The 12,351-nt window shown below is 38.4% G+C and overlaps 1 protein-coding gene across 1 annotated transcript; it reads left to right on the top strand.

Moving 5' to 3' along the window:
* The first annotated feature begins 6,672 nt into the window (after positions 1–6,672).
* Positions 6,673–11,614, top strand: rnmt (RNA (guanine-7-) methyltransferase). Its single transcript, XM_072370660.1, has 11 exons — positions 6,673–6,732; positions 8,106–8,280; positions 8,411–8,540; positions 8,737–8,862; positions 9,088–9,203; positions 9,356–9,537; positions 9,799–9,963; positions 10,150–10,267; positions 10,804–10,905; positions 10,988–11,021; positions 11,417–11,614. Exons 2-11 carry the CDS (start codon positions 8,116–8,118, stop codon positions 11,452–11,454), a joined length of 1,176 nt encoding a protein of 391 aa, XP_072226761.1. The 5' UTR covers positions 6,673–6,732; positions 8,106–8,115; the 3' UTR covers positions 11,455–11,614.
* Positions 11,615–12,351: the final 737 nt, after the last annotated feature.

Here is a 12,351-nt window from a genome sequence, read left to right on the forward strand (position 1 = left end):
TGTGAGGACTGTGAATCCAAAATTAAATTATATCATAATGTGATAAAATTTAGAGAACTTGTAAGATCATATATGTTCTATGGGACGTGATTTAAAATTAAAATAATTTAAAACCCATTGACTGATTCCAAATCAGAGTTTGGATACTTGTGTGCAAAGTGCTCCCATGGGACACTTGTTTGTCAGACTGCCAGTCTCGTTCTTACTTTACCCACAATTACATACCCAGTCAACTCTAAAATACTGAGGAAAGAATTGGAAAACATTTCAAGACAAGTGATTTCTATAGTCAATATTTTATTTCAATACTTCTGAAAGAACATCAAGATTTTCCTGACAATAAAGAAATGTACTGACCTCGGTTTATAACTTAAGGTGGTCCTCACAACAGTAGAGAAGCAACACATGCACCCACAATCTTTGTGGAATTTCCTGGCGTCCTCACAGTTCAGGGAATCCCCCTCTAACAAACAAACTCAGTGTGGACATTAGCAGCAGGTTGAGTTTCACCGACTCAGATCCTCTGATAGAACCTGAAGAACAATCAGAGCAGAACAATAATGCTTCGCCTGGAACCAGATCCACTATAGACCAAGACCACCTCAGATTTGATCCTCTGAGGGTTGCTCAATCTAAAAAACCAAAGCAAGTTAGAGGTTTGTAGTCAAAATGTGCAGTAGGCCCTTAAAAAGATATATTGCTTTTTTCACAGTGGAGTTGTGTGTAGTACTTACTGTATGAGTAGCTGCTGTATAAAATGGTCACACTCTCGGGCCAAAGCTAAAAACTACTCAAACAGGGCCACCAAAAAAATTAAACAGTTTAGGTGTGGATTTTTACTCACTTCTGTAACAGTTACACAGACTGGGTCGGCATAACACTGTCTCTGTTTTTACATGGAGCTGCAACCTGGACCATTTTAAACAACTGGTTGCTCCTGTGTGGCCGAAGATGAAGTCCACCAATTCATGGGGAAAAAAAGGCTTAGAAATTCTATTGTTCTGGCTGCTGCTGGTTTCCTACATATTACCCTGGAAGGTTGTGTATGCACCTCTGTATTCACTGTTATTAGGAGAGTTACATATTAAGTCACTGTGATGTATCATTGTTCATGCATGATGGTGATTATGAAGGGCTTGCTGAACTGTAAAGTTTTACTTGACCTGGAACCACAGCTGACCACAACCAGTCCACTAACAGCTTACATAAACCTGAATCTATAAAAAGTCCTGACTGGTTTCCTAATCAGCGAGTTAATAATGATGCTGCAGCTGTCAAACATATCAGATGACTTAGCCATATAGATTTGAAGCTTTTTTTTTTTTATTTTACAGCAGATTGACAATTAAACAGTTTCCTTATAGACATTTAATTTAAAACAGAAACAGATATTGTTCACCAAACTAACCTGTTTGTTAAAGAACACTTCATGAAATTGCACTAATAGTTCACCTGTCAAAAGTTCTGACATGGGGTGACAACAACTTTGTGTCCTGCTTAAATCATGTTTAGATGTAATTTTAACATAGATATCTTTATTTCTGAGGTCAGTTTCACTGCACCAGTGATGTGGTTACATACTATTCAATAAACCTCTTTATCCCTTTCATCAGAAACCTTCCAGCCAGACTTTAAAGATGTTCTCTTTTCATATATAACATTATTTTCATGTGTAGTCAACAATAGCTTTGAAAGCTGGTTGGTGAATACAACCAATAGACTTCTCATTGACTTTATGCGTAACACCAGGTAGAAAGGTTGGTCACCTTGGAAACACACAGGTAATACAAGTGTATATGTGTGTATACGTGCCAGTGTGCTGCCATAATGGAAAAGCAGGTAAAATAGATTCTATCCCTGGAGACCTTCACCTCTCCTCACTCAGACACACACACATATAGTGATAATGGTAGCAAGGGGGTTTACAGGGGGCACTGGGTAGGTAAGGGGTTTTTTTTGCGGGGGTTTTGTGGTATTTGTGTATCAAAGCCTCTTCTGTCTGAAAACGTCTTTCTGTGTAAACGGAGAGTCGACTGAACGGCTGAAGAAGCTTTTTAAAGCAGCACTGCTTCATTCAGCCAATGCAGTGGCTTTGAAACACTGTAAGGTCAGATTTACATGTTTATAGAGCTTCCATCCATTAATCAGTCCATCCATCCTTTCATCCATCCATGTCTCCATCCTCTGTCTGTCTGAGGGTGTCCCGCAGGATGACTATAGGAAACACATTTTAATCTTAAAACCAGGTTTATGTCTAAAACAACTGGGAGTTTGCGAGCTAGTATAACACAGAGTATAAACTAAAAGTAACACAGAAACACCAGATTAGATGTAACATTAAAGTGGACCTGGCTTGATAATTTCCAATAATTTGTTTCTTACTCTTAGGAACCTTTAGATTACCTTTGCACCTGTCATAACTCCAAATAATTTGCAGTTATTTCAAAATGAAGGAAAGCTTTCTCCTGGGGGAATGTCCTCCAGAGACTTGGCTAAAGGGACTGCTGATTGGTTAAATTCCTGGAGACTTGCTGAGGGGGCAGGTGAAGGGATACTATTGACTTGTCAACACGCACAACTCCTGTTGCCAGTCAGGATGCTACGAAAACTCACAAAAAAAAAACTTTGAACAATACCTTAGATTTTCAAAGATGTTGTTACTCGAGGCTAAGTTGCTAATGGATTTTCTTTTTTGCTCAATATGGGAAGTGCGTGGGGGTTATAAAAGTAAACAATGGCTGGTTGTGTGAGCAACCTTATGTTTCAGAGCAGTTTTAAAAGCAATGAATGGATACTTTCCGTTGCCCGGTGAACAAATGTTATAAGAAGAAGTACTGTTAGCCTCCTTGCTGACTTTTGACTCAGTCTACCCATGATGTTTGCATTAAATTGCGTTTACACACCTGATGCCAACACAAGATCTGAAACATTTTTACCTATTGACTGAGGTTCAGCCTTATCCTCTTTTAGTGTTGGAACAACCTTGACTTTCTGCTTCTTTCTCCCCACATAGCTAGTGATGTCCTTGGCCTTGTTCACGATACAGTCATCAAGTGTAGTAAACAAAATTTAAAACTTTTCCAGACTGTGTTGCTGGACAGGAAAAATGACTGAATTCACTGACCCAATATTGTTGGGTCTTTAGGGAACCTGAAAAGTGTCAACTTGCCCTCACAACCAAAACTACATTTTGCTGAAGACAAAAAGACAAAAACAAAAGAACTTCTGCTTTAAAAATGGTCATGTTGGATGACATTAATGCTCTAGCTCTCAGGGAGAATGACCACACAAGTAAATCTGGGACCTATGACAAAAAAAGCATCCATGATTGCTGAAAAAATTTGTTAATTTTGCATGAAAATACTAAAACATGCACATAGATTTGCACTGAGATTTTAATTATATTTTGACATTGCAGATAAGTAATGGTTAGGACTAAAATACATTCTTTTTACAATGCAAACATTACCGTTCCTGGAGAACATTACTGTTTTTTTTTTTAAGTTGCTCTCATGACAACTCAAGGTTGCATATTCTTCAAACTGACCAAGTGTCAATATATAAGGAGTTAGAAGAAACAGGAAGTTTTAGCCCAGATATCTGTAATACCTTATTTGGATAGCTGCTGCCTGTCTGGATATTTGTTTTACTCATTAGGTAATATCTGATGATTCCCCAGAAAGACTAACCTTCTCATGGACCAGTATATCATCATAATCATCATCGTAAAGGTCTTAATATATAAGTTCATTTTATGAGTTTATAATAATTATTTTTAAGTGCCTTTTCGTCTCTGGATTGTAAAGAGTAATGCATTAATCAGCCTCAATTAAATTAGGGATTTGATTTCTAATGTTTATTTTTTTGTTTAAAGAACAAAAACAGAATTCTTGACAGATATAGCCGACATTACCAGTAGATATCCGTAATGTTGTAATCATTAAACATAAAAACTATGAGAGTTTTTCCAGGGTCAAATGTGTGGGGTTCTTTGGGTTATTTTTCTCATCTCACTGGGTTATGAACTTATCAAACTGACCATGAGAATAGAGGTTAAACTCCACGTGCTGGCAGTTGATAAATCACACGACAAAATAGTGTCTGTATTAAGGACATGTCCTCTAGGATGTTTTGGCTCTTTTCATTAAACTGAGGTATTCAGACTGTTATTAGTTTTCTGGATTCTGGATAACTGATCTTAAAAGTGAGCAAGCAAGCCTTGGCGTCTGCCAGCAGAGTAATAAGTCTCATCTCTCAGATCGCCATCAGCAGGATGAATTGCAGACATACCAGACAGGATCACTGCATGAAAGTGATCCAGGATCAGCTGATATAAAACTGAAGCCCAATGTGTCTGTCTGCATCTACTCATCCAACCTGAAGCTGTACAGATCCAAACACCAACAACTATCAGGAACACTATGGCGCCTTTCACGCTGGACAAAAACCCTCTAACATCTGGCTTAAGTCTGCATTTATTCTCAGGTCAAATGATTATGCAGTGGTTATAGATTTTTGTTGGCTCAAGCTTTGATAAAAGGTGATTGAAACATGACACCCTGGGAATTTTTTACCCCTTATACAGCATGATGCTATCATCAACAATAATTATGGAGGCATTGAAAGCTTCTTCAAGTCATGCAAACTAATATGTATGCGCTACCAACAATGCTGCCTAACACTCAGATAACAGAAGTTAGTGGGAATAGGAAAAAACAGCCGAGTAACAACAATCAGGAGGGATCAGAGAAGTTAAAAATTAATACTGTTTCATATTAATGATCCATCCATCCTTTTTCTATACCCGCTTAATCAGTCAGTCGGGTCACGGGGGGTTCATATTAATGACGTTATAATAATATTATCTTACACACTATTATGTGGCCTATATCAAAAGTGTAATGTCCAACCTTCAGAAAGCACTACGTGTTCCCTCAGAGCAGCAAATCTAAATGCTGCATTCCATTTCCATCAGAACTATAGAGCAGCAAATAACTCACACATAAGCTGATCAAGTTCCTGTTGGAACTGTGCTCATTGATCAGTGAAGGTAATTTTTAGCAATACCAGTTAACGATAATGATACAATATCTTTTATTTTTCACATAAAAAAAACAGAGCAGTTTGATCACTTGTAGAGGTCAGACAGTGCTGTGTGCGCAACCACCATTTAATGAAACTAAGAGAAGTGCTAACAACAGGTTTATTTATACAGCTATCACTGCTTTATATGTGTGTAGAATCACCTGGTGGAAGCTAGTGATGTTCCTACAACCTTTTTAGTCAGAAATTCAATTTAAGGGAGTATTCCACTTGAACTTTCCTACTTAGAATTTGGAAATACAGAGTTCTGATTTTTTTTCCAAAGCCAAAACTGAGGCCTAATTGGATAGCTTACTAGAGCTCCTGAATCCCTTATGTCTGAGTATAAACCAACTTGGGAGTCTAATTGAACAAGGTGGGTTGGTCTGTGGAGGGAAAGCTGTATCCCAGACAATTACTACAAAGAGCTATTGAGCAGGAAATGTGAAGTACAGTTTTTAGGTATCTTCACGCAGCAAGTAGATTGTTGTAACTGTATTCATTTTTGAAAAATTGTTGAAATACTGCAACTTAAACTTTTAAATTAGCTTTATTTATTAAGAGGCTTTACAGAATTACTAATAAGCTTTTCTGGGATTACCTTGACTTCACTTGATGAAGCAGGGAGAGCAGATGACAGCCGCTGTGGTAAGTGCTAAAACTGGAATGTAGGACATTTAAATATACTGTGCATCAACTGAGCAACAGTCTGAAAATGCTTTAAGCAATCATGAGATGACAAATAGTCACAATGAGCAGACTTTTAATTACAATTTCTGAAGTGTTTAGTTATCTGACAAAAGAACCAGAAGAATATTAATGTCAACTTGCACAGGAGTGGCCATTCTTAAAGCCCACCTGATTTGTATCTTTAACTAGCTCGACTGCTGCTGCCACTTTTAATGACTGCAAGACAATTCAAATACACAGCAATATTTTGAATTGTTTATAAAAATAATAATGAACATTTAGAAATACAGTTGCACTGAAAAATTTCTATCTGAATAAAGCTTGAGCATTAATCTCCTTACTTTATGCCAAAAGCTGTTTGAGCATGTTTAAATGTATTTGTATGTTTATTTATATTGTTTTTGGAGTACTGTTTTAGGCTTAGTGAAATTACAAAAGGTGTTCTCTGACACAATAGTCTCCATTTATATATTAATTTAATGCAGTAAAAATGAATGCAAAATGTTTTTGAAGAAAACTGCTGGCTTTTCCACTCAGAGGTTATGTTGACCTTTGGAAAAATTTATAGATATACAGGAATAAAATATGTAAATAAATATCCGTCTGATGGTTCGTTTTCTGGACACCTGTAGAGGGGTTTTACAGCTCTACCTGTTGGATGTGCTGGATTACTTTCACATCACAAGAAACAACATAAATGCCAATTTCACATAGGAAACACTAAATCAGTATCTATTATTTGTTTGTTCATTATTAATTTTTACCACAATAAAACAGTGTTACTCCCTCTGAAACCTCGTTTGAAAATAATTCCATAAAAGTGGAGAGAGTTTAGTTGTTTTTACTGCCGTTATTTCATATGTTTACATCGCCGCCTTGTGTCGCGGATGAGACGCACAAATATGACGCTTCCGCAACCGGAAGCTGTTTAGAGCGCACGCGTCGTGTCTGTAGAACACTGTGAGTACATTCTCGGCAGGTTTTTACTTTTCTAATACTTTGGGTATGCTTTTACCTCGAAGACCAGTTAAAGGGCGTCTTTACTTATAAGCGATACTTTAGTTCTACACGGGGCTCTCGCCTCATTACGGTTCAGCTCCGACAGAAAAAGGTGTTTTAACTTACAAAGGTGCTAGCTTGCTAAATGCTGATAGCTAACATAAGCGGTTTAAACTTAATTAATTCAGGTTCAAATCGGGTTTGTTTTTCTTTTGAAGGTTGTGTAAGGTATGCTCTGTCTCCACTGCAAGCCAAATGGAAAACCAGTCTAATCGGTGAAACCATTGAAACATAACTTCCTCTTCGAAGTCCCGCTTCTGAATTGTGTGTAGAATAACAAACAAACTGTAAAAACACGCTACCATCGGCATCAAGTTACCTTAACTTAAACCTGCTTACACTTGGAAGAAAGACACAGTCTCACGACTAACATATGCACTAATCGTTGTGCAGTTTGTTGAAAAAGTTTGTGATGCTAAGTTCATTAGACCAAGCAGTTCAGATCTCTTGTAGACCGCGTGAGTGTATTTTAGAAGTTAGATCCAGTATATATATGAGTATGTTAATCCGGAGATGAGGGAAGCTCATCTTTAAGTCTTTAATAGTCTGACATTTCAACCTATTTGAATGTAGTTTTTCTCTCTGATCGTTAAGACTGAAACTGCTGTCTGAGGCACATTTTAAATTCTTGATTCATTCAGTTGATGTAAAATGACATGTTGGGATGTTTTCATTTACAGACGTGAAGCTCTCTAGAAACATTTACATATTGGTACTTTACTGCTAGTACTGTTTCTGGCCCTAGGCCAATGATCAGTCAAAGAAAATAAATTGATCTACAACTTTAAACATACAAGACGCTAATGATTGAACAAAAATTTGTTGATGAAATATTCCACAATTTTATTTTCAGTGTCACATTTATTTTCTTCCATCAGGTTACAACTGAACTAATGGGTTAGAAAAAATCTTTCTTGTGACATCAAAAGATTGCATCCCTCAAGTCAGGCAGACCAGACTTTTAAAAACACGTAAACACAGTCGACTGAAGAAGCGGCAGAATTTTTTTAAAAACATTTTCCGATGTTCTCATGGCTTTGAACATACTTTGGTTCATAAAAATAAATGGCCAAGTTGAGCTGTAACCATAGCTTGGCTCAACTGTGTGCATTTAACCATACTTCAGCCATTCTCCTGCTAAGTATTTTTTAAATGATTAAGTTCTTGCCATTTTCCACTCGCTTTCTATGGATCTGTGATCACTGAAGCTAAATCGGGTACACATGTGACTTCAAATCAGCCTGATTGCTCTGTCCTCCTTTCACTGTTTTCAGTGTAAAAGACATGTCTCTTCAGACACAAACATTGAAGCAGGGAGGAGAGGAACAGAAAGGAGAAGAGGATGGAGTGACTCTAAAGGAAGGAGGAGAAGAACAGATGCAAAAGGCAGGGATGAAGAGGAAACATGATGATGAAGAAGAAGAAGAAACCTCACCCACCAAGAAGCAGGTACGCTGGATTATCACGTTGTTGACAATCAACTGTGCTTGTAGGAAAAGTGTTGAACGACCAAGTGACTGATGGGAGAGAGATGGCTGATCAGTGTGAAGTCACTGATGATTTGTTACTGATCCTTCAGGGGACGGATCACAGTGTAAAGGTGGCGAGTCACTACAACAAGCTGCAGGAAGTTGGTCTGGTGGTTCGAAGTCAAAGCAGAATCTTCTTCATGAGGAACTTTAACAACTGGCTTAAGAGTGTCCTGATCGGTAACTATCAGTAATCATATTAGCTGCCAGAGCACCAGTCATCACTGTCTTGTTTTCACTCAGTAGCACATATAATCAGAATGTAAATCATTTTGAGCCTGCAGTTGCCATTACAACTGTTAGCCAGTTAGAAATCTTAGACTATTGCTTATTTTGTAAGTTTAAAAAAAAAAAATGTTTTTGTTATTATTAACAGGTGAGATCCTCGAGCAGGTACGGGATGCAGGACACAGGCAGGTGTCTGTGCTGGACCTTGGATGTGGTAAAGGAGGAGACCTACTGAAGTGGAGAAGAGGAGGAATCAGTCACCTGGTCTGTGCAGGTATTCAGTTCTTACTGACTTATCCTCGGACCTCTGTTCCTCAGAACTCTTTGAAAACCCCTTTGAGATGGACTTTCTAACAACGATCCATCTTCTCCATGATTACATTTAGAAGTTACCCCCCCAGATATTTTAGAGTCACTTTTGCCTGGGGTGTTTTACTGAAGATAAGTTGTTTCGCATTTAAATATATGTTGATAATTCTGTATGTTTTTGTATTTTCAGATATAGCAGCAGTGTCAGTGGAGCAGTGCCAGAGTCGTTATGAAGACATGAAGAGAAAAAGTCACCATAATGAGAGAATCTTCAGCGCTCAATTTATCACTGCAGACTGTTCAAAGGTAGAACTGTGAGAGCTAGATCAGTTCCTGAGCACAGATGGAGTTTTTCGCTATTTTATTGTCTGTTTTTAGCTTGAAGGCACACAAAAAGACATCAAGATATGACTGTTTCTTTTCTTCTTCTTTTCATGCCATTGACCTGTTTTCTGCAGGAGGTTTTGTCAGAGAAGCTGGATGACCCAGACCAGATGTTTGACATCTGCAGCTGTCAGTTTGTGTATCATTACTCATTTGAGAGTGAGCAGAAGGCAGACATGATGCTGAGGAATGCCTGTGAGCGTCTGAAACCTGGAGGCTTTTTCATTGGAACAACACCAGATGCCTATGAACTTGTGTAAGAACAAAAATGTATCAGTAAAATCACACTACTACTGCTTCCTGATTCTACCAGGAAGTCTCAGTGATAGATGCGGTTTATAGAAATTTCCCTGACTTTATGAAACAACCTCGACTACATTTTTCTATCAACAAAAAACTGGGAGTCTTGTTTTATTCGATGCATCACATAATTCAGCTTAGGGCTAACTGTTTATTGTGGAAACATGTAGAAAATTTACAGTGACTATTTTATTACTTTTCTCCTCCTTTGCTGCAGTAAACGTCTGGAGGCATCAGATTCTCTAGCATTTGGAAGTGAAGTCTTCAAAGTTTCCTTTCAGTCCAAAGGTTCCTATCCTCTGTTCGGATGCCAGTATCATTTCAGCCTTGAGGAAGTAGTTGACGTCCCTGAGTTTCTTGTCTACTTTCCTCTTTTTGAACAGTAAGATTTTATTTGTATTTTTCATCGAGACTTAATGTTGCACATATTTCTGTGTTGTGTCGATGTTCAACAGACTGATAAAAATGCAAAATGTTAAGGTTTACAGCCATCGATTTAAGGATACTTTCTCAACAATACTGTTTCTGTGCTGTGAAACTAAAGTATTGTGCTTGTGTTCCTCTTCAGCATGGCAAAGCGTTACAACATGCGTCTGGTGCTGAAGCAGAGGTTTTCTGAGTTCTTTGAGGAGAAGGTGAAGAAGGATCATCATCGCAGACTCATGATGAAGATGATGGCTTTGGAGGTAGAGCTGTGAACAATGAATACGGTCTCGTTAAGTTGTACATGTGATGTTTGCAAAAATAATTGTATACTTCACTGGTAATAATTAGTCCTAATCACCAAATGTTTACTACAGGGATACATTTTGGCAGTAAGTAGCTCATTTGGAGCGGCATTGTTGTCCCCTTTTTCTATCTGCATGTTACTGCTTTCAAATTCTCTACTTCTGTGGGAAACAACCTCTGAGCTGCAACCTTCACATCGCAAATGTGGGCATAGATGTGTATCGTGCTATAAGAAAGATCTGCCTGTTGATTTGCTCATCGTTTCCCTTCATTACCATTGTGCTGAGACCCTGTTGCTGCAGTTAGCGACTGGGAATCGAACTGTTTTTTACCCTTAACCCAGAGTGCTAAATTGAAGCACCCAGACCTTTTTCCAGCATTGACACAAAGATGTAGACGTGAGTCTAGATATGTAGTACTAATTAGTGGCTGAATGATCACGTGATGAACATGTGTTTTATTCGTAGTTATTTAACCTTTGTTGTGTTTCCAGCCGTTTCCCTGTGAAGACGGAGGTCGACAGGCTACAGACGCCAAAGAAGAGTACTGCCATGCTAAAGAGCACTGCAGCAGAGCCGGAGTTGGACTACCAGTGGTGAGCTTTCAGCACACAGCTGCAGCGTGGCTCGGTGTGTTCGGCTGTGTAAGTTCTGACAGTGTTGTCTGTTTGTGTGCAGGGAACCCTGAGCAGATCTGAGTGGGGCGCAACCGGTAAGTGTTTCTGTGTGCTGATCTGTTTAAACTTTCAGTCGTCACATAAACGGTGGATAAGCTGTTAAAATTGTTGCTTTAAAGTATTTTCAGATTCCGAGCGTCTGTTCTTGTTGTGTTTGAATCCATTTGTTTGGCTCACAATGAGGAGCATTGATCAGTAAATGATTTCCTGTACCGTTTCTGTGGTTTCTTGGTCATACGGCCAATTAAGCTGCGAGTGTTCAGATGAGGAGGAACCTGAAAAGAGATAAACTGAGTTTATAATAGAGATGGCCTAGCTTCTCTGCTTTCCTAATTACCACTGACACGTGATTGAACGAAGTAGTTTTAAGAAGACTGATGGAAGCTGCTGATCAGCGTAACCCTTCAACTGTTGTCTCTGTTGCTTGCAGGTATCTACTTGGTGTTCGTCTTTCAGAAAATGTCCTGATGCTGAAAACAAACCCCTCTTCCTTACTTTGTGGAGCTCCCTGCTGCTCACTTCTGTTGGTCCTCAGTTTGCGTTTGTACAGTATATGTTGTCTTTTAAGTTGTTTTTGATAAAATCTATGAACTGTAATAGGTTTGTTGGATAAATGAATTCAAACTACTATTTCATTTGATCTTGTATTTTGTTCAGAACTTGTCTTAGAATGCAGCGAGGAGATGAATTAAGGGCAAATCATCCTATTTTTAGCGTCATAAAGGTTTATAACCTGGTGCATTTGCACTCAGACACACTGCTGCTGTACGGACTTCCTGAACCCCCTCCTTCCACTCAGGCTGACACAGTGCACAGTGAAGCCTCCTCCTTCCAAGATTTTATAACTGCTCCCTTTCTTTAATGATGAGGATGGAAAAGCACAAGTATATCTACCAATTTGCAATTTTCTTTTACAGCTATCTGTAGCCTGTGTAAAGAGGGCATGAGCCTATTACACGGGGGGGAAAAAGACCAGGAAATGTAACTCTAGATAAAGTCTTTGTCAGGGTATTCTTGCTGTTTGTAGACTTTTTTTCTGCAAGTACCGAGTGTCACAGAGGGACGACTTAATGAAACTCATTTCACATTTTCACAGTTGGCAACATTATTTTGCTATTTTCAGGAGGAGTAATCACCTGAAGCGTTAAGTGTAGTAAATGAATTCCAAAGATCAATTGAGTGTAATTAATGTTGCTATTTTTGAATGAAAGAAAGGTTGAAAGAACAAAAATCTGCATATGAATGCGTTAAACAGCCTAAAAAGCTGGCTCCATCGGTTGTTCATGTGAAAAGTGATAATGGGGAAGTAGGACTGTTTTCTTTGGAGCTAAAAATAGCAAAAGGAAACTATTGGGATTTTTTTTA

This window comes from Leuresthes tenuis, unplaced genomic scaffold (genome assembly GCF_036924035.1).
Source record: "Leuresthes tenuis unplaced genomic scaffold, fLeuTen1.0.hap1 SCAF_18, whole genome shotgun sequence".
Classification (NCBI taxonomy): Eukaryota; Metazoa; Chordata; class Actinopteri; order Atheriniformes; family Atherinopsidae; genus Leuresthes; species Leuresthes tenuis.

Bases quoted from the DNA above. Each gene is read 5' to 3' on its own strand.
- rnmt (XM_072370660.1), top strand. From the start codon at position 8,116: ATGTCTCTTCAGACACAAACATTGAAGCAGGGAGGAGAGGAACAGAAA. The intron at 8,281-8,410 runs GTACGCTGGATT...CTGATCCTTCAG, and splicing joins CCTCACCCACCAAGAAGCAG to GGGACGGATCACAGTGTAAA. The intron at 8,541-8,736 runs GTAACTATCAGT...TATTATTAACAG, and splicing joins GCTTAAGAGTGTCCTGATCG to GTGAGATCCTCGAGCAGGTA.